Source organism: Hippocampus zosterae, chromosome 12, assembly GCF_025434085.1.
Source record: "Hippocampus zosterae strain Florida chromosome 12, ASM2543408v3, whole genome shotgun sequence".
Lineage (NCBI taxonomy): Eukaryota > Metazoa > Chordata > Actinopteri > Syngnathiformes > Syngnathidae > Hippocampus > Hippocampus zosterae.
Genome location: NC_067462.1, coordinates 259,034 through 284,361, shown reverse-complemented (window position 1 = coordinate 284,361; position 25,328 = coordinate 259,034). Strand labels below are relative to the sequence as shown.

The following is a 25,328-nucleotide window of genomic DNA, read 5'->3' as shown; positions in this document are numbered from 1 at the left end:
AAACTCAAACTCAAGTTCAATCTCTGACATCTGTCCGCCGTCCTCCGCCGAGTTTCCGACGAGCAGGTCAAACTTCTGTGGCTGGACTATGGCACTGCCAAGAGACACGGCTGTCAACTCCCTGCCTCTGGTCAGTCCAGAGTATTCCTTGGTGCTGAGCAGCACCAGCGAGGCTCTGCACAGTGTTTCGCCGACAACATTGACAGCGCTGCAAGTGTACATGCCGCCGTCCTGCGCTGCAACGTTACAGATCTTCAGGAAATGGTTGTCACCATCGGATGAGTGCAGATACCGTCTGTCGTTGTGAGGAATTTTTTTGTCCCCTTTGAACCAGGACACGACGGGAGACGGAATTCCCATCAGCGAACATTCAAACATGGCGGTGGAACCCTGTGAGCTTTGCACGTCACAGATGGGATTGATAAACCGTGGCGGCATCTCGGTCACCTCAAAAGCTATTTTCAGATTTTCGTGCTCCTGGGTTACAAAGCCCACGGTGCCCTCCTCGTAAATACTTGGAATAACATCCAGGGAAACAATCATGCTCTTGCTATCGGCTGTGTACTCTGGAATGGTGATGATCTTCACACGTTTCTCAAATTCCTTCACCTGACTTTCATCCAATTCCACCTCCAACAAGATCTCCTGAGGAGAAGGTGAGCGAGAAGAGTCATCCTTCTCCACATCAAACTCCATCACGTGCTGATGGGTAACTGCGGGCGGGGCGCGCGTGAGCCTCGCTTCCTGCGACACCACGACCACGAAGGCAACGCTTCGGGCCTCGCCAACATCATTGACGGCGTGGCAGATGTATTCACCCTGGTCAGCTTTGGTGACAGGGCGAATCGTGAGAGAGATGCTGTCTCCGTCACGCTCCATAAGGATCCGATCGTCAGCCAACAGCCGGGTTTTGTTGCAGAACCATTTCACCTCAGGAGATGGGAGGCCAAATACCTCAGCAAGAAAGGTCAGAGATTCATTTTCAAAGACGCTTTTCTTAGTGAGAGGTTTAAGGAAGGCAGGTGGGATTCCGTGCACCTTCTCCTGATGGGAGGTGGGACCAAAAGAGCCGCTCCTCCCGGAAAGCAACCACGGCGCATCTACATTTACCTCAGCTGGTACACTTGCCATGCCCTTATCCACAGGAGACGCGAAGAACTGAACGGGTGAGAAAAACCTGTCCCTGGAGTCTGACATGGGTCTCGTTTGTGTGGGGGAACATGGAAACTCTGGAGGGGTCTCAAAACCACCTGCTGTATCAGAGCTAGGAGTATGGAAGGAATTGGGAGAATTAGGGGTATGGAAGGAATTGGGAGAACTGAAGGTATGGAAGGAACTCTGAGACTTGGGTGTATGGAAAGTCGGCTGAGAGACCTCTGTGGATGAGCGCGGTGTGTAGAAGCTCTCAGCGACCTCTCCTACCTCCTCACTAACTGTGCTGCCGATCTCTATCGACATCTCAGACTCTGGGGAGAGTGGCCGTCCCCAGTCTGTCGGAGGGTTGTAATAGTCAAACACTGCACCAAAAGTCACCTCCTCTTCCTCCATGATGCCAAATGCAGCTCCCCCTGCTTGTCCACCCTCAGAGGTTCTAGAACAATGGCTCTTGGATGGGACATGTTCGGGACCCCCAACATTTGGTTGCACAACAAGTGATTCCAGATTTTCCACAACATCAAGTTCATCGGGACCTTTCTCTGTCACGACTGCATCTGCAGCAGTTAATTGCACTGCCGGCATCAGACTGACCTGGGAAGCCGGCCCACTGAAAAACACACCACTAGCCAACGGAGGCTCAGGGAGAGAAACGCTCTCCACCTCCAACTGCCCGCTGCTGCCTGTCTTAACCTCTTGCATCGGGTCTCTCACAACATCAGTGGACTTCTCCTCGATGACATAACCCTGCACCTCTGGAAAACCTTCAGACTTCAAGGCTTCACTTGGTTTTTCAGACTTTGGTGATTCAGGCAATCTTGAAGAGTTCTCTGCTGGGTCGTTTGGATCTAGGGTCTTGAATGACACTTTATCAGACTGGTAGGGAACGAAGCCGGCAGTTTTATCGAAGCCGTGTGCCTTTTTCTCCTCGCCCAGCACCCTTACTTGGCCTTCTGTCAGGTATTGTGGAACGTGAGCTGATTTTTGGGGTGTTGGCCAGTCAAGCTCCAAAGACTCGCGTTCTCCCTCCACAAATTGTTTGACAGCTACCTCCTCGATGTCTGCGGCTACCAGACTGGTTTCGAAGACTTTCTCCATTGAGGTGGCTGAATTAACAGTTGGGGATAGGCATGGCAAGTGGGTTACCACCAAAGGATCAGTAGGGACACTGCCATGGTCAGGTGTGACTGGGTGCCCCTGTATTTCATCACGAGGACTGGTCACTGCAGGTATGAACTCCACAGGGGAAAGTAGTTCCTCTCGCTGCTTCTGAAATGAAGTAGGAGCCGAGTTTGACTCGAAGGCTTGTTTAATCTGACACACTTTTATCACAGCAGCTGACTGTTGCAGCCCACATCCAGAGATAAGTGGGGGCTCCCTGTATCCACCCGATGTGGATTTCGATGGCACCTGGGGTGCGGGGTGTTTCTTCTTTGTCTCCATGCCACCTTTGTCTTCGATAAAGCCAATAAGCTTTACATCTTCACAGAACACATCACAGGAGGACGACACCTCCCCCACCTTATTTTTTGCGACACATTTGTAAACGCCGACGTCAGTCCGAGTAAAAGAGCTGACGTAAAGCTTGTGTACCCGACCATCAACTTCTGCCCTGTATTTTCCTGCCGTTGTTTCGAGAAGAATATCGTTGCAAAACCATGTGACCTCCGGCGGGGAAGGTTCAGCCGTGACAACGCATTCCAACATGGCCGTCTGACCCTCTGGGCAGTTGAGGCTCTCCAACGCTTTGACCACATGAGGACTTTGAGCAAGAGCATCGGAGGAGGAAGTAAATTTGTGCTTGCCAGTCTGACTGATTTGCCTGTCTGAAGTCAGCTCGGGGCAGTCCAGAGGTCGACCTTCACCGCACTCCTCCATCCTTGCGGGGTCAGGCGTGGAGGCGTCAATTCTGATGTCCACAGGAGGTGAATGGTCCGCATCTGAGGCACTGAGGTACTGCTGGCTGATTGTTTCACTGCAAGCTTCTCCTCTGTCGTGAGGTTCCTCTCCCCTCCCAAATGCCTCCTGTGAGAGAATCTTTTTTTCTGAGAGCTCCACATTGGCAAAGCAGATTGCCTTTCCATGTTTGTTCCTGATGACGCACTCGTACGTCCCTTCATGGTTTGCGGTTGGATAGAAGATGGTCAGCGTTGACTTGTCAGACTTTATTGTGATGTCATAGTCGGGGTTGTGGGCCAATGCGTGTCCATCCCTGAGCCACGTGACTTGAGGCAAGGGGTCACCTCGAAACTGGCAGCTCAACTCTGACATCTCGCCGACTCCAACTTGAAGTGAGGAGATTTCTTTTACAAACTTCGGATAACAACACTCAGCACTTGGTTCCTGGGGCATCACGGATACTGGAGTTGGGTTAGCACCCACGGAAATGTCCTGCTCGTGGCTTCTCATCTTTGCTACAGTCCTGTGCTCCGACAATGCCTGATGGCTTTCATCTTTGACTGTTGAGAACTTATTGCTGACTTGTTTTCCCACAGCCACCAGATCGGCGTGTGGTTTCTCCTGGCTGTTTTCCACAAATGTTCCCAGGCTCATCTCCTCCTGGTTCCTGGATGCTGACGAAGGATACTCCTCCTTCGTCAGCATGTGTTCAGACTCAATTCTCTGAGGACAGTGTGATGGGGAATGTCTGCCAACTAATGACTCTTCATGAGTATCCGGCATTGGGGAGCAAAGTCTCCAGCTTACTGGAAAGACACCGGGAGGTGGTGAAGGTGAATATCTCTGAAACGGTGAAACATCACCAGCATCTTCTTTTGTCTCAGTCATGGATTCCGCCTGCTTTGGTACAAGTGGATGCTGAGGATCTGATGGTGTAGATGGCTTATAATCAACGTGGAGAAGAATTGAATGGGTCACGCGAGCTTCGGCTCCATCCGCAGTCAGATGCACTTCATTTTGTCCAGAAATGGGTGAAGGTCTCGTTGGAGCCTCCATATGTGGAAGAGAGACGTCATCAGGTAAGGATTTAGCCGGTAAACCAAAAGCCCAGTCAGACTCCAGATCAGCTACTCCCCCTGGTTTGACCACATCTGGTGGCCGTCGAAGGAGATGCTGGGCCTGAGCCGCTTCTTCACTGACTAAGTACTCATTGTCCCTCTGCAGTCTGACCTCACGGCCCTCGGTCGCCAACACAACAACGGGCGAACACGGCCCACCCTCACTCTGTGGATTGGGGTCCGAATGACTCATGAAGCTCTCCTGCGACGTTCTTCCAAAGGAGGTTTTCTTTCCGGGGACCGTCTCATGTGGTCGAAGAGGTTCTCGGGCAATCATTCTGTTCACTCCTCCTTCTTCCTCGGTGCTCCTCGCTGGCTGAATAGGGGGATGGGCATGTGTCCGCTCACAGTCCAGCTTATTGACCTCTTCTTGTTCCGTCAGAACATCTTGCTGCCATTTCATGATGCGCTGGGCCAGGGCTTCCTCTTCACTTACAAACTGCTCACACTTCTTCAGCTCAGAAATATTTTCCATTGAGAGCTGAAGTTCTTGCTCCTTACTTGTTTTCGCAAACAAAACCTTTTCCTCTACATCTTCGGCCTTGGAGGGCAATTTCATTTGTCCATGCAGTACAGATAGCGTTTCCAGTCCCCTTGGCTGCCTTTTCCCTCTGGGTTTCAGTGCGGGAGGAGTTTCTGCCCCAGTGGACTTTTGTGTTAGCTCCATCCCAAGCTGATTTAGCTTTGCTAGATATGGGTCGCTCTTATTGTCAATGTAAACTGGTCCTCCCAATTCCATGTAGGGGTTAGACGGTACAGTTGCCGGTTGAGAGGGTTCCTCCTGCGTTACGCTTTGCGGCCACTTCCTGATTTGTGGAGCCAGGTGTTTTGCCTGACACACACTCCGTTCAACTTCCAGGTTTTTCTCATCCTCCGCCCTCAAGCACTCTCCATACCATTTGTCCTCGGCTGGCTCGTCCATTTTTGCTGGCTCTTCTCTTCCTTTAGTTTTAGGCTGCGTCTCTGATCGCACTGTGACTCCGGGATATGCCTGTGGCTGCACAAGCAGGTCCGTGTCTTCCATTTCCTCTGACTTGACTTCTACTTGAGGGGATTTATTGGTTGAAGGTGTGGCAGCTTTCGGATCAGTTCCCTTGCGCTTCAATCTAGGATATTGGTGGAAACATGGGGGGATGGCTTTGGGGCCTTGACAAGTTACCTCTCTCTCTTCATGCTGGCTGGTAATATGCTCCTCTGGCTCCATGAGCAGGCCAGTTTCAGGTGGAAATGTTTCCTCCTGTGTCATCTGCGTACCTTGCCGCCAATTCCTGATTTGTAGATTTACCTCACACTCTTGATGCTTTGCTTCCAGACTTTTCTCAAACTGCTCCTCCAAAGACTCTCCAGCCCATGTGACCTCAGCTGGCTCAATTCGTTTCGCTGCCTCTGAGTGTACAATGACCGGAGGAGACATCTGCTGTCTCTCACCTTTGGTTTTCTCCGCAATGACTTCAGGTGATTTATGTGTTGAAACTGTTGCGGTTTCAGTATTGGATTCCTCGATGTTCACTCTAGAAGATTCGGTGAGGCAGGAAATGGCTTTGGTCCATTCAGGAGTGACCTGTCCTACCACCTCCTGAGTGTAAATGTGTTCTTCGGGCTCCATAGTTGGAATCTCCCTGGGCTTTGGCATGCCAGTTTCAAATTCAGATTGAAATCTTCCATCTTCTGACTCCATATCTGGTGTCGCTTTTGGCAATGGCAGGCCAGCTCCCAGTTGAGACGTTTCCTCCTCTGCCATACCTTGCTGCCACTTCATGATCCGCAGTGCCAGGAGTTTGCCCTCACAATCCATGCGCTCAGCTTCTAGACTCCTCACGTACTGTTCCCTCAAGGACTCGCTGCACCGCTTGTTCTCAGCTGGCTCAACTTTTTTTAGTGCCTTCCCTCGAGCTTTAGTTTTAAGGCGTCGCTCCGTTTCTGCTTTGACTTGAGGCGACAACAGTCCGTTGTCTTCCATGTCTTCTGGTCGGACGTCTATTTCCAATACATTGTGGGTCGAAAGTACTGCAGGGGCTTGGGTTTCTCCAGGAGCTACCACTCTGGCATCTGTCTGGCTGTAAGTATGCTCTTTTGACGTTGTGTACAATATTTCTTCAGGCTTTGGCCGGCCAGTCTCAGGTTGAGAAGCTTCCTTTGTTGTGATTTGCTGAACTTGCTGCTGCTTCCCAATGCTTCGGGCCAGGAGTTTGTCCTCACACTCAACGTGCTCAGCTTTCAATCTCTTTTCATACTGTGACTCTCTAGCATATTTGTCCCTGGGTGGCACAACTATTTTTGCTCCCTCTCCTCTCCCTTTAGTTTTAAGGTGTGGCCGAGTTTGTACTTTGTCTTCGGGCAAAGTCTGTGGCCCCATAAACAATTCCTCATTTTCTATTTCAACTGCTCCGTCTTCCAATTTTGGTAAATTCCGCAACATGGCTTTGGGCTCCAAAACAGTTATTTCTCTTGCTTCCTGCTGGGTGTAAATGTGCTCTTTGGGCTGTGTGTATAGTGTCTCTCTAGATTCAGATTCAAATGCTTCGGCTTCTGACATCCAACTGCCCTTCCTAATCTGAAGGGATACACCCTTTCCCTCATGTACCACTTGACCATCCAGACTCTGACATGAGACTATTTGGGACGGTTCGTTACCTACTGTTGTTGCAACCTGTTCACATTCTTCAGGTGAGATGCGGTTCATATCAAACTCTACCAAATTGAGGTTTTGAGATTCTGAGAGTGAAAAATCATCTTCGCAGTGCTCAGTCACTGCCAAATCGGAATGAAATGTGATTGAGCAAGGTTCCCCAGAGGCTAATGGTTTGGAGAATTGTGGGGTTTTACGGAGATACGGGTGTTCGTGTTGGTATGGGTTTTCAAGGAGGTACGCCGTCTCCGGGCATTCCTTGTGGTATGTGGGTTGAGGGTATTGTGGGGGGTCCAAGTGGCATGTGGATTTAGGATGGAATGGGATTTTATGGCGGTACTGGGATTCCGGGTGGTCTGGGGTTTTCTCATAGTATGTGGAGTCAGAGTGGTTTGAGGGTTTGTGGCGGGATGTGGGTTCAGGCTGGCATGGTGATTCCGCATGCCTTGGGATTTTGGGGAGGTATGTGGGTTCAGGGAGGTTCGGGTCCACCTCCTCTGTCTGACACTCCACTTTGAGGTTGCTGACCCTGATTTGAAGTTCACTCATTTCTGCCTGAACCTGATCAAAATCTCCAGATTTGTTTTGTTCATCTTCATCAGCACACAATCCTTGTGGCACCACCACATCAACCAGCTCACCTCTCATGATGCTCATGGCTTTGCTTCGAGACTGGGGCTCAAATGAATGTCTAACATGAGCCCGAGAGGTCTCCTGGCTCACCTCCGAGCCTCGACACTCACCCAGAACTTCGCCCAAGTCAAACGCTCGCTTAAAATGCTCAACGTTCACCCTGACTCGCTCTGCGTAATCCGGATAGCTCAAATCACTGGCTACCGACTCGCAGTCAATTTCGGAGGAAGACATGGTGGAGATAGAAAGCCTCTTTCTCTGGCGGACAGCTTTTTGCAGCGTGCTGAGTTTAGTTCTAACCTCATTGTGAAGACTCTCGGTGTCACTAAACCTTTCGCTGTAGCGGTCACTGCATCGGTCGCTAAACTTATCACTGAAGCGAGTTCCGGTTCGCCGGTCACAGTAGATATCACTCAATCTGTCGTGAAGGCGATCGGACCGACTAAACATGGGCTGTGGGGACGGGGCGCGATCTGAGGCCGTCTCCAAACCCTTAGACTCCTTGAGAGACTCTTTCTCATGCAAATAAGAAGTCGAGTGAAAGAAAACTGTACGCACCAGAGCGCTCTTGGACCGAGTTTGCCGCTGGTGGACCTTCGACATCTTGTCAAATGGAGATCCTACATATCTGAGGTCCACTCTAATCGTCCGGCCCTTCCACTGCTCAGCCATATCGGCTACACTCTTGCGGACTTCCACGGAGCGACGGACAAAGCCTAGGCAGTTGGCCGCGTGCTCTTCCCTCAGCGAGACCAGAAGAGAGGCCGTGGACTCGGCAGAACCTTCCGAGTTTATTGCCATGACCTTGTAACTGCCAGAATCCTTTTCCCTGACGCTATCGATGAGCAAGCTGCTTGTGTGTACGTGCATTGCGCTCTCTGTCCAGATCCTACGCCTGCATGCTTTGGGTACAGACCTATTGTTATGAAACCAGAGAATAGTGGGTGGAGGGCAAGCCAGAAGTTTACACTTGAATACAAGCGGCTCGCCCTCCAGGACAGACCGGAACTTGATTTTCTTGGTGAAGGATGGCTTCATGTTGTCGGTCGGGGAGCTGATGGAGGAGGTCCTGCTGGGGCAGGGCTTGGCGGAGACCATAGCATGGTCCGGGAAGTCCTCGGTGCCGGAGAAAGCTCCTCCGAGCAACCGGGTTGCTCCCAGGGAGCCCGGCTCTGCGGAGAGAACGCAAGGACTAAGGCGGCGGCATAAAAACCCACAGATATTATTGGAATGAATGATTCATTAATGGAAAAAAATTTGAATGCATGCGATCACACTGCAAGAAGAAATAATTGCACTCACCATATTTGTTCGAATAAACGCAAGACTTGATTCTTTTTATTAGAAACCTGCAGGAAGATTTGATCCTTCTTCTGTGGAAATTTCTTGAAGACAAATTATTACTTGGGAGACTTTAAAAAAGCAAAATTCAAGGTGGGGCTGCTCGGAAAAAAAAATTAAAATAAAAAAAAATCACTTCTGGGTGGAGTACTTCTTACCTGACTTGCAGACAGGAGAATAAACGCCCTTTCTAGTCCTTGACAGCAAAAGGAATGAAATGCTCGCACGAAATGTCCCAAAGCAAAGCGTTAGCATCGCGACTGAAGTGCTAAATTTGGTGAGAAGGCGTTTATTCGAACTAATATAGTTTGACTGGGGTTATGATGACTGCAAACCACAGGAGTCACATCATCGCTATCTGCAAGCCAGCATAAGAAATGTCCATTTTGGTTCAAATCAACCTTGATGGTGAACGTCAGATCTGAGATCTACCCAGGAAACAAAAACAAAAAATACAAACTTCTCTTCTCGCAAGAAACTTCATGCCATGAAAGGAACCGCTGGATGCAAATAGGCAAAAATCGTCCGGACGGAACCGCCACCATTTTACCGCGGCACGATACATGCAAAGTCCAATGGGAACATTTGGAACATTTTGTACTCTGCTCGGTGTCTGCGGAGGCGGCCTCAAAGCCTCCCGACCGCCCGCAGAGTGCCTTCAGAGTGGAAGAGGGATCCATCTAGCTGTCATGTAACTGGGAAGAGATGATGAGGACCACCTTACCTTTCACCTCCTGCTTCATGGTGGTCTCGATCTCTTCTCGCTCTTGAGTCACTGTGGACAAGAGATTGATTTTAGATTGGGCCTGAGAACCAGATTCTCAAAGGGTGCAAAACGGTGGAAAAGGAGTGAGGTGCATGCAAACAAGTATGGGTGGAGGTCAAGAGGTGAGCTTTTGTTTTTTTTCTGTGGGGTATTGAGAAGAAATGAAGACCAGGTCTTGGTCATTAGTTTGTGACTTGGACTCAGGGAGCTTGGAGCTGGTGGTGGGTAAATAAAGAAATTCTCGCAAAGAGTTGAGAAGAAATGAAGACCCACAGGAGCTGGCGAGTCCAAAGTGGACAGGGCCGCCTACATGAGTGGGACGACGAGGACTTTCTGTGATTTCTTTCAACATTTTGTTAGTGACTCTGATTGAAGGAAGGTGGAGCCGAGGAAGGTGACAGGGAAGTTTCCCAAAACAGCGTTAACATGAAATGCAGAGGGACGGAAGCAAGCAGCTCAATTCCAAAGGGAGAATGAGAGCAGGACTTGGGCGGTAGCTTAGTTTGTGACTCGGGTCGGTGATCTCGACGCAGACATGTCCGGAAGTTACCTTCTTCTTCCCGGCGCTCTTCGATGATGTCGAGCGTGGCCGAGCACGTGGCCTCTCCTGCGAGATTGGTGGCTCTGCAGGTGTACTGGCCGGCGTGCTCCAAGAAGGCATCCACGATGATGAGGGTGGCGGTGCTGGTCAGCTCGTCGTAATGGAACACCACGTTCTTGGTGGGCAGCACTGGCTGCCGGTTGTGGAACCAGCTTATCTCTGGCGCCGGGGTGCCGGACACGAGCGCGTGAAAGCGGGCCACCTCGCCGTGTGGCACCGAGCAACTCGTGAGCGGCCGCAGAAAAACTGGCTTCTGGCTGGGGGTGGCTTTCTTTCGACTGCTGAGTGTGGTGGAGACGTACTGCTCGGCGGGAGGCTCCACTGACTGTTTTTGCCCTGAAAGGAAGCGCGTTGGACGATCTTAGGGCCAAAGTCGACTCACTTTGGTGGATTTCTACTTGAGGGGCCTGTGGCGTGACCTTGGGCCCCTGTTGGTTTCTTAATCACAGTTGCAGTCTTGTTTAGAGATGACGTAAATAATCGTGATATTTTCTGCGATGGCACCAAGCTGGAACTTTTGTTTTTCAATATTTGAGCATCCGCATTACGTGGACCTCCAGCTTAATGAATTTGTTTCCTAAATACGAATGGACGTAACTTACTTGTTCCTTCCATGTTTCTGTATGTGGCCCTCACTGGAGGAGGGGGCAGAGGAGAACAAAATTTTGGAACGAGTTTCCTTGTTCCCAAAATACTGGTGGGGTTTGGAATAGCCGAGACAATTTCTGTGTGCGTTTTTTTACAGGCGCGGCCAATATATTCTGATATCGATTCAAATCAAGTTTTACCGTCCAGCGTGAGGGTGGCGGAGCAGGATGCGGTCCCGCCGCTGTTGACGGCCACGCAGGCGTACTCGCCCTCGTCCTCTGGGTACACTTTTGAGATCTCCAGCTGACAGCTGTCATCAAGCTGAGAGATCCTGAAGAATTCCGACTGCTTGATCTCCTTGTCCTTGTGGAACCAGCTGACCTTGACATCTGGATGAGGAACAACATGAACAACATTCAGTCTACCGCTCGTTGCGGTTACACCGTCGGCCCTGAAGAACTTAGTACCGTCTCCGCCAATTCTGCACTGGAAGCGAGCTGGTTGTCCCTCCAAGGTGGACGTGCTGGCCATGGGTGAGATGACAACGGGCGGGGCAACAATCTCGGGCAACTCTGGGGAAGCCACCTCCGGCACTGTCACACAAACACCAGCTGAAAACCATCCCCTGTACCATCCTCTGTCATTTTGAGCGGACGAGTGTAGAAAACATCCATTCAGATAAGATGGGTGTGGAAGCGTCGCCCTCTCACCTTCCACGGTGAGCGTGGCGGTGCTGGTGGCCACGCCGTAGTCGTTTTTGGCCTCGCAGTTGTAGATGGCGGCATCCTCCGGAAAAACCTCAATGAGCAGTAGGGTGTGCTCTTGGGCATCACGCAAGAACTTGCACTTGAAGCCCGGCGACAGCGCCTGAGAGTCCTTGTACCAAAAGATCCGAGGCTGAGGCACACCGCTCACGGCCACGGAGAAGCGGGCGGGCTTGCCCGCCTCCACCGATTGAGCCTCCATGTGGCGCAGGATTTGAGGCGCTTCGGGGACTGCGCCAGACACAAAATACCTTGGTCATCGTCTGTAAGCTGGGAACCGCAATATTCCCCCCCCCCCCCCCAAGGACAAAGAGTTGCCAGTCTCATCAGTCATGAGTCACTTTGTCCGTGAAAAGGAGTCCAGCCGTGACGTTTTGGCCAAGAATTGTCTTTTCACTGACGAAATGAGACGCGGCGCAATGGCTGGACTTACTGTTGACTCTCAAGGTGACAGCGCTGGTGTTCTTCCCGGCGACAAAGGCGTACTCGCCGGCATCGCTACGAAACGTTTCCGAGATGGTGAGGCGGTGGAGCCTCCTGATGGCCACGTAGCTGAAGCGCTCCTCCTCCGACAACTGGATCTCCACGCCGTTCCGCAGCCAGCGCCCTTCCACCTCGTCCTCGTTCACCTCAAACTCTAAAGTGGCACGGTGTTTCTCCAGAACCTAGCGCCACACACAGTGACGGGGGAGGGCTTTAGCTTCCCTGCCATCGGCGCCTCCCACTTCAAAAGGGCAGGAATGGAAACGGTCGCGTGAGAAAGGTCGGTCACCGTGATGTGTCGCTCGGCGGGCTCCGAGATGCGAATGTCGCGGCCTTCCACGGTGAGTCGGGCCTTGGACACGCTGGAGCCGGCCACCACCGAAAACTCGCCGCCGTCCGACATGCGCACCGTCTGGATCATGAGGCGGTGGACGTACTTCTCGGCCGTCACCACGAACCTGCGGCGGCACAGCTGCAACTTGAGGCCTACGCGATCGCTCAACCCCGGAAAGTTTTGCGCCTCGGGCTCAGACTGCCTTGCGCCTTCATCTACTCTGCTACTTTTTGCATTCGGCAGCCTGTTTCTAATCGACAGCTGCAAAGAGCAAAAAAGACATTGTGTGCTTTCCTCATCGTCGCTTTTTGTTTTTCCCAGTATTGTTTCCGTTTCCAATTGAATTGGTTGTTTTAAGATCAATAATGAAAATGCGTCGACGGATAAATATCACTGCTCGTCACTGACACGCAGATGGCACCTAAGCGCCCCCTACCCCGCCAGCCACTCCCAGAAAAGTCAAGGGTGCAACCATGGCCTGAAACCTGAAACGTGTTTTGGAACGAGCCTTGATTTTGAGACCAATAGATGCAGTGATTCCGCCGACTTTCTGCGCGCAACTTGAAAACGCTCGGTGTCGCAATGTGAGCTTTGGCTTCGGATCTTAGCGAGAAAGATCCAGGAGACAAATAAGATTTGCTTGAGACGGCTCCCAAAGTGACACTCGCGCTTCATGTCCCCAACCCCCGACACCCCGCCGGGATCGGGACACTTGGACAGCGGCTCACCTCTCCTCGGACGTGTCCAGCTCCAGACCGTCCTTCATCCACACGACCTGGACGTTGGGCTCCGACAGCTCGCATTCAAACATGGCCTTCTTCTTCTCCGTGATCTTGATGTCTTTGATTTTCTTGGTGAACTCGATGACACGAGCTGGCCACAGGAAGAGCGGCATGCATTCAGTCCGTGCGCAACAAGGGGCCAAAAAGGTGCTCACGGCCAGTACTCCAGCGCAAGTTCAGACTCGAGACGGCTCGCTCAATCGATCAATTGATCTGGGGCTCGCTCTCGGAAGCCGGATCAGCAGTTCGCTCCGGAAGGCACGTACCTTCGACAAAAAGGTTGGCGGCGCTGGCCGCAGAGCCGGCCACGAACCGGTACTCTCCGCCGTCTCCGAAGTGAACGTTGCGAACGGTCAGCGAGTGGGTCAGCTGCCGGCTTCGGACCTGGCACCTCTCGGACGACTTGATCTCCACGCCGTTCTTCAGCCATTTGTAGGTGATGCCCTCGTAGTTGACGGTGACCTCGAAGGTGATGGTGTCTCGCTCCTGAGCGTTCAGGTCTTTCAGCATGGAGGTGACCAGGACGGCTAGATGCAGAAAGCGATCGCCGGGTTAGTCGGCACTCAGACAAGGACCATCAAACTGGCGAGCGCTTTCCGGGAGGCCGCAAAGACAAAAGTCCCGTTTTTGGCACGACGACTGCTCAATTTAGAGCTTTGGGTTCCGAGGAAAACGCGTGAAAGCGTGAGCGAGTCGGGCTCTTACGGTTGACGGTGAGCGTGGCGGACACGCGGTCGTTGCCGCAAACAAAGGTGTACTCCGCCCCGTCGGCCCTACTGGTGTTCATGATTTTCAGCTGGTGCAGCTTGCCCTGCACCACCACACGGAACTTCTCGCTCATCTCGATCTCCACGCCGTTCTTCAGCCAGGTGGACGGCACGTTGAAGTGGGACACCTCGCACTCAAAGGTGGCCGCCTGCGTCTCGGCCACCGTCACGCTCTTCAGGGGTTTGGTCACGCGCAGAGCTGGAAAGAGAAATTGGCGAGATCACCGAGACCGGCCTCAGCGTTCTCCCGCGAGCGTCCAAAGAGTACCTTGCACGGTGAGGTTGGCGGCGCACCGCAGGTGTCCCGCCACGGCCGTGTACTCCCCTTGGCTGGCGCTGTCCACGTTCTGCAGAACCAGCTTGTGGGCTTTGCGCTCCACCAGAATCTTGCAGGAGTCTCCGGGCGTCAGCTCGGCGCCGTTGAACATCCAGCGGACCGGGACGTTGTCGTGAGACAGGCTCATCTCGAAGGACGCCGTGGCGCCCTCCAGCGACGTCACGTCCTTCATCTTCTTCACGATCTTGATGGCTGCACGCAACGGCCGCACCGTCAAGGCCCAGATTCAGATGAGCGCTCATCGACAGCCGCACTGTTTAAAACCGCCGAATTCGGGACCTTGCTTGGACTGGTCTCAAATCGTGCACGCGTGGTCACTTTGCGAGCGACATTCCGGCGCCCAAGCAATGACAAACCCAAAAACTATGGAAATGGATACATCTCTACCAAGCAAACGCTGGAATCTCGGGCACCGCCGCCGCACTGGAACGAAATCTCTGCGCTTTCGAAATGTGTGTGGTGGGGTGGTTTTGTTTTGGGGTTTTTTTCCCCCGTGTGCAAAAGGAGCGCGGCCACTCACTCTCCACGTTGAGGCGAGCGCTGGCCGTCAGCTTGCCCAGTTTGAAGGAGTAGACGTCCTCGTCCTGTGAGCGGCAGGCACGGACGCGCAGCACGTGGACGCCGCCTTGGGCGCTCACGCCGTACTTGTCGCCGTCGCTCACTTCCACGCCGTTGCGGAACCAGCGAGCGCCTTTGACGTCGCCGTGCGTCAGCTCCAGCGTGAAGAGCGCCTCCTGCATTTCCGTCACCGTCTGGTTGCGCAGAGTCTTCTTGATCTTCACCGCTGCATCCCACACAGGTCAGCAGTTACTCGCTTAGCCTCGCGCCGCTATTTCGTTCTTACTTTTCATTCAGTGCAAGTTGAAAACGACAAATTGCCCCGCCACTTGATTCAAAGCGAGTACTTTTCCGGATTCTGTCCTTCCAATATCCGCGTATGTGCACACGTGCAAAGTACAGACTTTGCAGAGTCTGTACTTGGATTTCATCGGTACTTTTCACACGAGTCGCGAAGCCGAAACGTACCCTCCACCCGCAGGTTGGCCGAGGTTTTGGAGTTGGCCACTTGGTAGGTGTACTCGGCGGCGTCCTGCGGTCGAGTGACGGCGACGACCAGGCGACGGACGGCTCCCTTGGCCACGCTCTTGACGTTCTTGTCCAAGTCCAGCAGCTTGCCGTCCTTCAGCCACTTGCCCTCGGCGTCGGCGTTGGCCACCTGGCACTCCAGTTCCGCCGTCTGTGACTCGGCTACCGTCACGTCCGTCAGAGGTCGTGTGATGGCGCCGCCTGTTGGGGCGCGCAAAGACGCGCAAGCACGGGTTATGGGGGATCGGAATGGCGAGCGGACGCCGAGCTGAATTCACCGGGGCAAAACGTACCGGAGACGGTGAGGGTGGCGCCGGACGTCTTCTGTCCGGCGTGAAAGCCGTAGACTCCCTCCTCGTCCTTCATGGTGTCGATGACAGTCAGAGAGTGAGTCTTGTCCTTGGACTCCATCTTGTACTTGGGACCGGGCTTAAGATGCTGGTTTCTGAAGGTCCAGACCGGGTCGATACCGGCGTGGGACACTTGAACTTGGAAGGTGACGTTTTGGGACTCGGAGCACACTCTGTCCTCCATGTGTTTGACAATTTCAACCGCTGCAAATGAAACCGTCGCAGACAAGAAGGTGAGGGCAAGTTCATCCACCGGCACCACGAGGAGGAGACGCGGGATGCGATTGTCCGCCGGGATTGAACGGAGGCACCCGGACTCTCTTTGCCGATTTGGAGACGTTTCACCTTCACCTCGGTAAAAGCTTTCTTTCAGTAGCTCTGTGGCGATTGTGGCTCTGTCTGCACGATTCAAATCATGGCGCTCGTCTGTATGAAAGGCGGAGATGACGTTGCCCCGAGACTCTTAATTGCCCTTGGAAGGAGAGACCGAGCTTATCTCAAATCTACTGGAGACAGGCTGTGAGTGCAGCCTCCCAGATACCTCACGAAAAAAAAAAATCCTTCCATAGATCAAAGTCAAAAAAGCTACCAGTGTGCGAGCAACTTACTTCCAATCTACTGGAGGCGTGAACTTGCCGGACACCAAACTTAGTTTGTCATAAGGTAAACTGCTTGACTAACGGCCTAGGAGATTGTTTTCAACACACTTGGCCAAGAAGGACAATGTGGATTTTGTGATGTCGTCCCCACCCCCCACCCCCCAGACGCCTTCATACATAATCAAGACCAAAGTCATGGCTTGACAGATTATTTTCAGCGTGTTTAGTATGTTCGAGTTCAAAGTTATTCTTGCGCCGTTCGGTCGGCGGCACTCAAAGGAAAAAAATTGGGGAAATGTCCGCATGCCTCCATCCGCCTCCCTTTCAAGAGGCTTCGTCTTACGTTCCACGGTGAGATGGCAGCTGGTGGACACCTTCCCGACCAGCAGCTTGTAGCGTCCCTCATCCGAGGCGAAGGTTCTGCTGAAGACGAGCCGTTGCTTGGCGCCTTTGGCCACGATCTGCACGCGCTCGCCGGCTGTCAGCGGCTTGTCGTCGTGGTACCACTTGACCGAGGCCACGTTCTGAGCAGAGATCTTGGCTTCGAGAACCGCCTTGGTGCCTTCCACCGAAGTCACGTCTTTCAGGGGCGCCACGATTTCAATGGCTGCAATGACACAAAGGGTCACCGACTCAAAATCAAAATGCCGACGGGGGGAATCGTTGCGGCGCTAGGTCGCGCCGACTCTTTGGGGAAAAGAACGTTCATCCGTCCGCCCTCCGGCCCCACCTTACTCATCACCCTGCTCCCAGCCGCCATGTTTCAACTTGAGTACCTATCCACCGACGCCATTTATTTAACTTGGCTTCCAACGACCACTTCCGACCGATTTAAATTGAACTTTGGCACACGTTTCTCTTCCCTGACTCAACTCTGTGACTGACGGTACAATATCAAGTCGGCCCGCGGCGGATCGGTGGCCTTACTCTGAACGTTGAGTTTGCAGGAAGTGCTGATGAAGTGGCCGGGAACCTCAAAGGAATACGAGGCGGCGTCTTCCGGCCCGGCGTTCTCCACCAGGAGCTTGTGGACGGCCTTGTCCACGACCAGGTGGACTCGGTCCGAAGCGGAGACGGCCTGGCCGTTCTTCATCCAGGTTCCCTCCACGTTCTCCTGGGAGAACCTGACCTCCAGCTGAGCGATGTCGCCCTCGCAGACGGTCAGATCGGACAGAGGCTGCATCAGGGTCACCGGACGCACTGCGGACGCACAGCCCGTCGGTTAGCGCGCGATCCGGACGACGGCGCTCGACGCAAACGGCCCTCGGGCCCGGAAGGCCATATTAGCGGTTACACCCCATCCTTGAGGTACGAGCGCACTCTTGGCCCTCACCACTTTGCCCTACTCGTTCACGGCCGGGCGCCAGTGTCTGCGAACGGAAGAACGACGGTCCGAGCTCCTTACGTTTCATACTCAGTGAGGCGCTCGTCTTCAAGTCTCCGCACACAAAAGTGTATTTGCCCTGGTCCTCCTTCTTGACGTCCTTCACGGTCAGGGTGTGCCTTCCGCGCCGGGAGGACAGAACGTGCTTGTTGCCGGCAGACAGCTCCGTGTCTCCAAAGAACCAGCTGCCCTTGGCGTCCTCTCGAGACAACTCCACCTCAAACTCGCCGGCGTAGCTCTCGGGAACCTCGATGTTCTCCAGAGCTTTGATCAGCTCCAGCGTGGCACCTGAAGTCAGAGGCGTGGATGTCAAGCGGCGACACCGGCGGTGCCACGGAGGACACTCAGAATCGGCAGGCAAGATCACCTTGGACATGAAGTCTCGCCACGGTGCGGATGCCGTCGTCGTCCGCGAGGACGCACGCGTACTCTGCGGCGTCGCTCACGTCGATGATCAGCACGGACAGGAAGTGCACCTTGCGATCAGAGTGCATTCTGTACTTGTCTCCGGAGAAGATCTCCGCGTTGTTCTTCAGCCATTTGACTTTGACGAAAGGTTCGCTGGTTTCACACTCAAAGGTCACCATGGTGTCCTTCTCTTGGGCGTCGGCGTCCTCCAGATTTTGGGTGAAGCTCACGGCGGCCTTAGCTACAAAGACAAAGCAAAGCCATGACTGACTGCCGGAAAACAGCCTCACGCATCACCGCCCGCAACTGACCACTGGTCCAGGACGGATCTTTGAAAGTGATGATTTTTTTTCCCCCCTCTACATTCTATGGGAACATTTTTCAAGGTAGAATGAATCAAATTGTCTTTGCATTTGCATCACATTGTAAGACGCATCACGCGGCAATTTCGCCGTCGTGGAAAATCCGCATCCGTATCCCTCTGTGTGTGCGACAAAGTTTTTTTGTCAACACCTTTCCAAACTCCATCCCGAAGAGCGAAAAGGTGACGATACCTTGCACCAGCAGGAAGGCGTGGCTGGAGGCCTCCCCGGCGACGTTGACCGCTTTGACCATGACGCTGGCCGAGTCTTCCGGGGTGACGTCTCGGATGACGAGCTCGCACAAATGGTCTTCGGGCCAGTACCAGTAGACGCGGTCCGACTTCTCCAGCTCGATGCCGTTCTTGAACCACTGGCACTCGGGCTCGGGTCGGCCCACCACCCGGAGTCGAAAGCGAACCTCGTCCATAGGGTTGACGGTCTTGCTGGTGATGCGTTCCAGGATCTTGGGGGCTTCCATGCTGGGGGATAACTGGATCCTCTCGGGTTTGATTGTGGGGATGGTGATCTTGCCCTGCTCCTCCAGCTTCTTCCGCTCCTCCTCCTCTTTCTCTTTCAGGTGGTGGAGCAACTCATCCTTGGTCTTCCTCAACAAGTCCTCGTAGGAGTCATCCCTCCGGTGAGCCTTGAATTCCACCGCAGAGATGGACTCGTAGAAGCCTTCTTCTGTCCTGCGCTTGAACTTGCTCTTCAGCTCTTCGGACTCCTCTGAGGTTTTCTCGTGAACGATCCTCTGCGTCTTCCTGAGTTTCACGACCTCTTTGTCTTGCGAGCCCTCGGCAGGTCGGTCCACCTTGGCGACTCTGCTCGAGTCGTGCGGCGACACCGACGCCTTGGCTTCCGGAGCCCGACGCAGGACGGACCTGAAGTCCTCCCTCTGCGTGACGTCCAGCTTGACGACGTACTCCGTCGTTCCCAAAGGGTTATCGGCGACCAGTCGGACTTCGCCCGTGTCGTAGGACTTGATGTCCACGATCTCCAGGTAGTAGATGCCGTCGTAGCGCAGTCGGTAGCGCTTGCTCTTGCGGATGAGCTGGCCGTTGAGGTACCAGTTGACCTTGGGCGCGGGGTAACCGGTCACTCTGCAGCGGAATCGGGCGACGTCGCCTTCCAGCACTCGGGTGGGCTCCGGGAGGAGGACGATTTCGGGTTTGGTCTTTTCGGTCTCCTCGTCGGTGGCCACCCCCGCGGGCCCGCCCTCGTGAGCCGCGCGCTCCATCTCCTCGATCCTGTGCGCGCCGATCCTTCCTTCGGGCAGCTGGCTCTCCTCCACCAGACCCTTCTCGTCCTTGACGATCAGGGTGGCCGAGTTCTGGTCGACTCCGAACTTGTTGCTGGCTTTGCAGGTGATGACGCCGCTGTCTCGCGCGTACGCAACCTCGTAGTCCAGACTGCAGTAGCCGAATTCGTTGACCATGCGCAGGCGGTTGGCGGCCTCCAGGGGCTTGCCGTCGTGCAGCCACTCCACCGCCATTGTGGGGTCGCCGATCGGGGTCAGTCTGCACTCAAAGTGAGCGGGGCCAAACTTCTTCATCCGAACGGAGGTCAGCTTCTTCTTGAATTGCGGCTTCTGCTGCTTCTCTTTGTCGTAAAGGTCTCCCTCCTCCCACTGCTCCTGGCCGTAGCGGAGATGCAGGGGCTCCAGCTCGGGGGCGGCGATCTCTTTGGCCTTGTAGGTTCCTTTGGTGACGATGAGCTTCCTCTCGGCTAGCGGTGGGGCAAAGTCCATTTCCACGTTGACTCTGCAGCGGGTGGTGTCCCTGCCGGCTCGGTTGATGGCCGTGGCCGTGTACCAGGCGCTGTCTGAGCCCGACGCCGACGGGATCTGAAACTTGGCCTCTCCCTTGGTGCCCTCGATCCTGGCAAATCACATGAACAAGGAACCTTCATCGGTAACGGTACTCATCCGGGAAATAATCATCGCAAAACGTTGGCGGCCACTTTCCTCACAAATAAGCGATCGCGTAAGACATCCCCTTCCGAATTTGACAGCGAGGACTGCGAGATTTGGGCATATTGTCCGATTCCAACAGGGCTCTCAAACCCCTGGCCTGTGTGCCGTGTGCAGCCCTACCTGACATCAAACGTTGCACTTTTGCCCGATGCATTGTTCATGTGTGTGTGCGTTTTATTAAGCTACCTTAGCTCGGGGTCATGATAGCTTTTGGCAAAGCATCATTCTGACCCGACAGCACGTGTAAGGGCTAGATATCATGTCACGGGTCCCGGCGGCGTCCTTTTCAAAAGAGAAGGGCCGATTTTCAAGAGGAACACGAGACGGAATGCTTTTTTTGCTGAGCGTAGGGCCACTGCGGTGCCGCTCAAGACATCACGTCATGAATCAACGTGACATTGAACAAGACGAGAGACGCGACGCGACCGGCTCGACGGCCTTCTTCGCGTCCCGAAGAGCCTTTGCGGCCGCCGTTATTAGACCAGTTCGAGAAGGCCGAAAGAATTATTTCGAATCGTCGATCCCCCGTTTTTGATGCGGCCCAGACCCAGCCAGACTCCCACCGAAGTCGGGTTTGCAAGTCCCGCTTCACAACAGCTCCACCCCAAAAGATCGTCCCGCCATCGTGGGAAGGGGCCGTTCGCTCGTCACAGCTGACGAAATAGGTGGGACTCGCCAGCCAACGTTTGGCCTTTCGCATCGGAGGCGGAATGCTCCGAAGAAGCCAGATGCGTCCGGCGCGCGGGGACGTCGCCGAAGAAGCCTACTTGATTTGCGGGTGCTTGTGCGGGGTGACGATGTCATTGTTCTTCAGCCACACGATGTCCGGCAGCGGGTTTCCGACGGCCTTGACGGCCAACTCCACCAGTGTTCCCTGTTTGACCACCATGTTCTTCAGCTTCTCCACGAAACGGGGACGCGTCGAGCTCTCTTGGGCTGCGGGCGGAAAGGCCGCAAACGGTCAAGGTGGGGTGGGGCGGCGAAACGGGGAGACAAAGGCGGGCGGGCCGCGAGGGACGCTTACCTTCCACGGTCAGAGTCACGGTGATGGTGGTGCGGCCGGCCCGGTTGTGAGCGACAACCGTCCACTCTCCGGAGTCCTGCGGCACGGCGGGGACGATGATCATGGACTGAACGCCGTCCTCCTTCACCACGATCTTGTGCGTGTAGTCATTGACCACTTGTTGTCCTGGAAGAACACGGACGTGGAGGGGGGGGGGGTGGGGGGGGGGGGGGGCGCGTGTTGTCAAGCGCTGAGCCTTTTCTCCCATACCGCGAGTATACCGTAAGGCAAGGGAAGGGCGTCCGTTCCCGTCGCACGCGCCGCTCACCGTTGTGGAACCAGTACGTGTCCGGCATGGGTCTGCCGACCACCTTCAGGTCAAATCTGGCGGTTTGGCCCTCGGAGCATTTGAGCGAGGTGGGCTTCATGACAAAGACGGGCTTGTAGAGCCTCTCCAGCTGAGCCTCGTCCGTGTCGTCCAGCCTTCGGGCGGGAGAAAGTCCCGGAGAACGACTGGGAGAGCGGCCCGGCGAGCGGCCCGGCGAGCGGCTCGGCGAGCGGCTCGGCAAGCGCGGGGATTCCGACCTACGGACAAACAAAGCCCCCCGCCGTCAGGCCAACTGGCTTCGATGCACCCGAAGCGTTTCGGGTTCTTCGGCTACGTACTGGATCCTCTGCACGGCTGGCTGCGGCGTGTATCTCCGAGGCGACGCGGCTCCGGAAGGCTCCACGTAGAGCTTCCCCGAGCTGACGGCGTTTCCCTTCACGTTGCTGCCGAAGGCCGTGTACACGCCCTCGTCCTCGGGCACAACGGCGGCCAGTCGCAGGACGGCGCGCCCGTCTTGAAGAACCTCCAGCTGGTAGCGCCCGCCGGCGCGGATGCGCTCACCGTCTTTGTACCAGGCCATCTGTCGGGAGCCGCGCAAGGACTTGAAGCCAGCGTTCCGCGTTGACGCCAAGTCAAATGACAACGCGCCAAGCTTGACCGAGAAGATTTCTGGCGATTGGCCTCAAAACTCAAAGCTCCCGCTCGGGCCCTCGTGCGTCCGCGGCGCTCATTCACCGGGGGCAGGGATGCGTTTTCCACCAACGGGGCATCAGGTCCTCACCTTGGGCAGCGGCACGCCGGCGATCCTGCAGTGGAAGGTGACGCCCATTCCCTCCACGACGCGGTAGTTTTTCACCAGCGTGTCAAAGGTGGGCGCCATGGCCTCGCGCTCGGGCGCGCTCGCCATCTGCTCGCCGTCCTCCCGAAGCAGTTCCGTGTAAGTAATCCTCAGGATGCGGATCTCGATCTCCTGGATGATCCGCTCTTCAAAGGCCGAAATGAGGAACTCCTGCAGGACGAGAAGAAAACTGCTTAGAGCGCTCCGGCGTGCAAGCCGGGGGACTTTGCAGAGAGCGAGACCAAGAGGCCAAGAGGAAAAGGAGACGAGTCGAGACCGAGACGAAAATCCCTTTGCAAAAGAGGATCCCGTCTTGAATTTGACTTCTCTTTGACAGACGTGCGACAGCCCCGCGACTCTTTCATGCAAAACTCTCAAACCGAACTCGTCACCAACTCAATTCCGGCAAGCAACGAATGCGAGCCAAGGGAGACTTGGCCGCGGCATCGCGGGAGGCGCGAGTCCACTGAGGAATTGACCCGAGTACCGTTTCGGAGGTGAAGCTCATCGGGGGGGCTCCTCTCTTGTAGCCGCTCACGAGGGCGGACGGCTCCTCGACCGTCGTCATCATCGTCATCGTCGTCGTCGTCGTCGCTGCCTCCTCCTCCTCCGCCGCGACCGTCGTCGTTGTGGTCGCTTGGCTTTTGTACGCCGCCTCGTGCAACGCCACGTAGGCTCGGTAGTCCTCTGCGGACGACGGCAAAAAGAGGGCCTGAACGCCCGCTCGGCCTGGCTCCCGCGCGCGGCCCAGACGGACGTTACCTTCCTCCAGAAGGCTGATGGACGCCGAGGCTTCTCCGTGAGAATTCTTGGCAAAGACGGAATATTCGCCGGCGTCGTCGGCGAACGTCATGGAGATCTCCAGCTGGCTTTCGCCCGTCTCTTTCTTGTAGGTCACTTTATATCTGAAAAGCAGCAAAAGTCACCGTCCGTCCCGTCGGGACCACCGCCGCGTCCTGCCGCCGAAAACGCCCCAACGGTTGCAGTTTCCTTTTCAATCATTCCACGTTCGTTTTGGTTTGTTGTCAAGCGCAACCTCACACCGCAAGTCATGTGACAGAAAATCAACTCAGAGTTGCCCGCAAAAGGGGCTGGCCTTTTTCCCACCCCCCATGGGTTTCGGCACGTTAGGCGTCGTACCGGTATCCGGTGGAGAGCAGAACGCCGTTCTTCTTCCAGACGACGTGCGGTCTGGGGCTGCCCCCCACTTGGCAGCAGAAGGCCACGGCAGCGCCCTCCACCAGCTTCTGCACCGTCGGCTTGCGGACGAAGAAGGGGGCGGCGGCCTCCCCGACGCTCGCCTCCGCGGCAACACTGGCACACGGACGCGACGGGTCAGGAACCGAACGGCGCGCGCTAGCCCACGTGGGACTCGATGCCAACGAGCTTTCGAGACGCGGCGGGCGGGCTCACCTCTCGACGGCCGTCGTCTCCTCTCGGCTCTCGGCCTCCTCGGAAACTGCGAGACACGTGCGAGACGTTGAAGGTTTGGTCTCGCGTTTCGTGAGACCAGATGAACCAGAACCGAATCGGCAGGAAATGAGGATTGCATCGGACTCCGTGAACTAAATGAAGGTTCCTATTTTCGTCGACATCAAATCCAAACGCTTGAAAGGAACGAAAATGAGCGTTTCGTCCTTCTGATTTTGAAAGCACGAAAGAAACAAGTTGACATCAGATATCAAAGAGCAGCTCCATTTCAAAGTTTTTCAAGAAGACATAAAAAAAGCATTTAATCGCCTGCTTGGTTCTACTTGTCGACCTTTTGATGAATGGAATGAAAAACGCGTGCGATCCCCAAGTGCGTTTGCTTTTCATTTTGGTGCATTCTCGGTTCTCAAGGCTTTTGCAGAAAAGGAAACCCGACGCGGCGGTCCGAGACTCGCCACAAGACGAGCGATGTTGCCGATTTAGCAAAAGGGCTCGACGAGCGGCCGGTTTTTCGCCAGAGGGCCGGCACCAGCTTCTTGAGCGGCGACGGGCGGGCGTCACCTTTGACCAGCAGGTAGCAGGAAGTGCTGACGGCGCCGGCCGGGCCGGCGGCGGCGCAGGTGAAGCGGCCGCTGTCCTCAGCGAAGGCCTCGCGGATGAGCAGGCGGGCGCGGCCGTCCTCGTAGCTGATCTGGAAGTCGATGGAGCTCTCCATCCTGTAGTCCTCCCGGAACCACGCCACCTCGGGGGCCGGCCGCCCCCCGAAACGGCACTCCAGCGTCACCGACTCGCCTTCCGTCACCGTCGCGTCCTTCAGGCCCTGAGGGAACACGCCCACGCGCACGCTCACGCCGGGGTCCCGACGGCCCGTTCCCGACGGCCCGTTCCCGACCTAGATCAAAGAGTACTTACGGCAAGCAGGGTGGGTGGCACCACCGCCTCCTGCTGGTCACTGGGGGGCACTGCCACCGCCTCCTGAGAGAGCAAAACAACGTCGTGCTCAAAGGTGGCGCCCGCGCTTCCATTCATTCGTCCCGCTGCTGAAAAATGCCGCGGCGTGCCAACAAACTGCAAAGGGACGGACGCAGTTCCCGGAAACCAAGGCACGGCGGCGGGGCGGCCGACGGACGGGAACCCACCTGAGGCTCCCAGTCTTCAAACTCCTCCTCGGCCTCGAGGCGCGTCACCTGCGTCTCGACCCGAATCTGAGACGCCGGCGCCATGAAGGGGGGCGCCACGCGGACCTCAGTCGCGGCCGCGGCCCGGCGCACCGGACTGGGCGACTGGACGGGCTTGATGACCTTTCTGGGCGCCGAGGGGGACGACAGCTCTTTGTGTAAGGCGGCCATGGCCGAGCCCGCCATCGACAC

General features: G+C 55.2%; 1 protein-coding gene across 1 annotated transcript in view; it reads right to left on the bottom strand.

Annotated features, from left to right (window-relative positions):
* The window catches only part of ttn.2 (titin, tandem duplicate 2), a 174,926-nt gene that overhangs the window by 144,476 nt on the left and 5,122 nt on the right, over window positions 1-25,328 (bottom strand). The window contains exons 11-41 of the mRNA XM_052081957.1: window positions 25,098-25,328; window positions 24,871-24,933; window positions 24,520-24,778; window positions 23,941-23,986; window positions 23,668-23,841; window positions 23,290-23,432; window positions 23,015-23,214; window positions 22,471-22,698; window positions 22,028-22,269; window positions 21,690-21,946; window positions 21,383-21,547; window positions 21,126-21,294; window positions 18,579-20,263; window positions 17,984-18,265; window positions 17,638-17,904; window positions 17,160-17,432; window positions 16,576-16,839; window positions 15,577-15,837; window positions 15,224-15,484; window positions 14,718-14,981; window positions 14,129-14,389; window positions 13,799-14,059; window positions 13,360-13,620; window positions 13,040-13,184; window positions 12,267-12,435; window positions 11,928-12,159; window positions 11,441-11,725; window positions 11,198-11,323; window positions 10,931-11,119; window positions 10,092-10,478; window positions 9,500-9,550 (exon numbers count right to left, since the gene is read on the bottom strand). Of these exons, the coding sequence (XP_051937917.1) occupies window positions 9,500-9,550; window positions 10,092-10,478; window positions 10,931-11,119; window positions 11,198-11,323; window positions 11,441-11,725; window positions 11,928-12,159; window positions 12,267-12,435; window positions 13,040-13,184; window positions 13,360-13,620; window positions 13,799-14,059; window positions 14,129-14,389; window positions 14,718-14,981; window positions 15,224-15,484; window positions 15,577-15,837; window positions 16,576-16,839; window positions 17,160-17,432; window positions 17,638-17,904; window positions 17,984-18,265; window positions 18,579-20,263; window positions 21,126-21,294; window positions 21,383-21,547; window positions 21,690-21,946; window positions 22,028-22,269; window positions 22,471-22,698; window positions 23,015-23,214; window positions 23,290-23,432; window positions 23,668-23,841; window positions 23,941-23,986; window positions 24,520-24,778; window positions 24,871-24,933; window positions 25,098-25,328 (8,101 nt within the window). The remainder of the gene's footprint in view (window positions 1-9,499; window positions 9,551-10,091; window positions 10,479-10,930; window positions 11,120-11,197; window positions 11,324-11,440; window positions 11,726-11,927; window positions 12,160-12,266; window positions 12,436-13,039; window positions 13,185-13,359; window positions 13,621-13,798; window positions 14,060-14,128; window positions 14,390-14,717; window positions 14,982-15,223; window positions 15,485-15,576; window positions 15,838-16,575; window positions 16,840-17,159; window positions 17,433-17,637; window positions 17,905-17,983; window positions 18,266-18,578; window positions 20,264-21,125; window positions 21,295-21,382; window positions 21,548-21,689; window positions 21,947-22,027; window positions 22,270-22,470; window positions 22,699-23,014; window positions 23,215-23,289; window positions 23,433-23,667; window positions 23,842-23,940; window positions 23,987-24,519; window positions 24,779-24,870; window positions 24,934-25,097) is intronic.